Source organism: Merops nubicus, unplaced genomic scaffold (assembly GCF_000691845.1).
Source record: "Merops nubicus isolate BGI_N331 unplaced genomic scaffold, ASM69184v1 scaffold5068, whole genome shotgun sequence".
Lineage (NCBI taxonomy): Eukaryota > Metazoa > Chordata > Aves > Coraciiformes > Meropidae > Merops > Merops nubicus.
The window spans coordinates 27,085-28,419 of record NW_008623509.1 but is presented as its reverse complement, the minus strand read 5'-3'; the positions used below and the strand labels follow the sequence as shown (position 1 = coordinate 28,419).

The window sequence follows — 1,335 nt, the reverse complement described above, 5'->3', positions numbered from 1 at the left end:
TCCTCCTTCTTGTCGGTGGCCTCGCTCTCGGACGCCGGGGCATCCTCCTTCTTCTCCCCCTTGAGCTTTTTCCTCGTTATGTGTCCGCGGAAGCTGGCCTGGATTTTGGTGGCTGCCTTATGAGCTTTATCTTCTGGTTTGATGCCATCTTGCTCGATCTTTTGGTCTCCGTCCTCATTTTTTTCAACCTTTGAAGAAGAACAAGGGAGGAGGGCGGAGGAGAAAACAGGGAGATGAGTTAATATTTCTCCAGGTGCAGCCCAGGCTCTGATTTTATTGTGAATGTCCCACCTTCCCCACCCACTAATCAACGACAAGCTTCAGAGCAGCCTTGCCATTTGCTATGGGTTTGAAGGCAGCTGGCTCTCATTCCATCCCAGGGCTGTGGACAGAAAAGCAGGGCATTTGTAGAAGGGATTTAAAGCACCTCATCATCTCTGACAGCAATTCTGAGAGCACCTTGGCCGTGTGGAACGTCTTGTGCCAGCTGGGTTGTCTCTAATCACAAGATTTATTTTCCCATCCGTTTTGAAACACACCATTTTTTTTCCCCTGCTCATTTTCCAAACACTCTCCCCAGGGGCATTGTCACAGTCCTTCCAAACCCACCTTTGCCTTTTGTCTCTTTTTAATGACACCTTGTCGCACAGGCACGTGCCTCTAGTGACATGAAGGATTTTACCCTTTCTAGCTTTTTGGCTGGGGATTGCCAAGAGAAAATCATATTGCTGCCCACCCCATAGATTCATAAATATATTCACAGATATGCTTCTCCTAAACCCCTTGTCCATGTGCACTCCAAGCACTTTGCCTCTGCTCCCCACTCATGGTTCCAATGAAGGAAAAACACACAGAAAATACATGGATAGATACAAGCCTTTCCAATTTCAGCAGGTTATCATTATTTCTCTGACCACGGGGGGGGATTTAGCCTTGCCACAAAGAACAGGCATTCCCCAGGTTTTTCAGACTTAAGCCACACGTTAAGAGTTTAAATGGGACCAAAAGTCTGTGCCTCACGTGGGTCTGCTGCAGGTAGATCATGCCCAGCTGAATCTCCAGGACAACCATTTTCACAGAATCACACACAGAATCACAGAATGTTAGGGGTTGAAGTGACCTCTGGAGATCATCAAGTCCAACCCCCCTGCCAGAGCAGGACCATCTAGTACAGGGCCGTTCACACAGGCACACATCCAGACAGGTCTTAAAAGTCTCCAAGGTAGAAGACTCCACAACCTCCATGGAGAGCCTGTTCCACCCCAATCATTCAGCAGCTCTTGGGCACATAGCAGCTTAGCTGCACGTTGATGAAAGGACCCTGTTCTGTTAGTA

General features: G+C 48.2%; 1 protein-coding gene across 1 annotated transcript; it reads right to left on the bottom strand.

The window, feature by feature from the left end:
* Positions 1-25: 25 nt before the first annotated feature.
* GAP43 (growth associated protein 43) lies at positions 26-1,071 on the bottom strand (the record flags this gene model as incomplete). The annotated part of the gene is made up of 2 exons (XM_008945081.1): positions 1,021-1,071; positions 26-188 (listed from the first exon to the last, which is right to left on the bottom strand). Coding segments are annotated over exons 1-2 (214 nt in total), but the record flags the coding sequence as incomplete, so codon positions are not given.
* Positions 1,072-1,335: the final 264 nt, after the last annotated feature.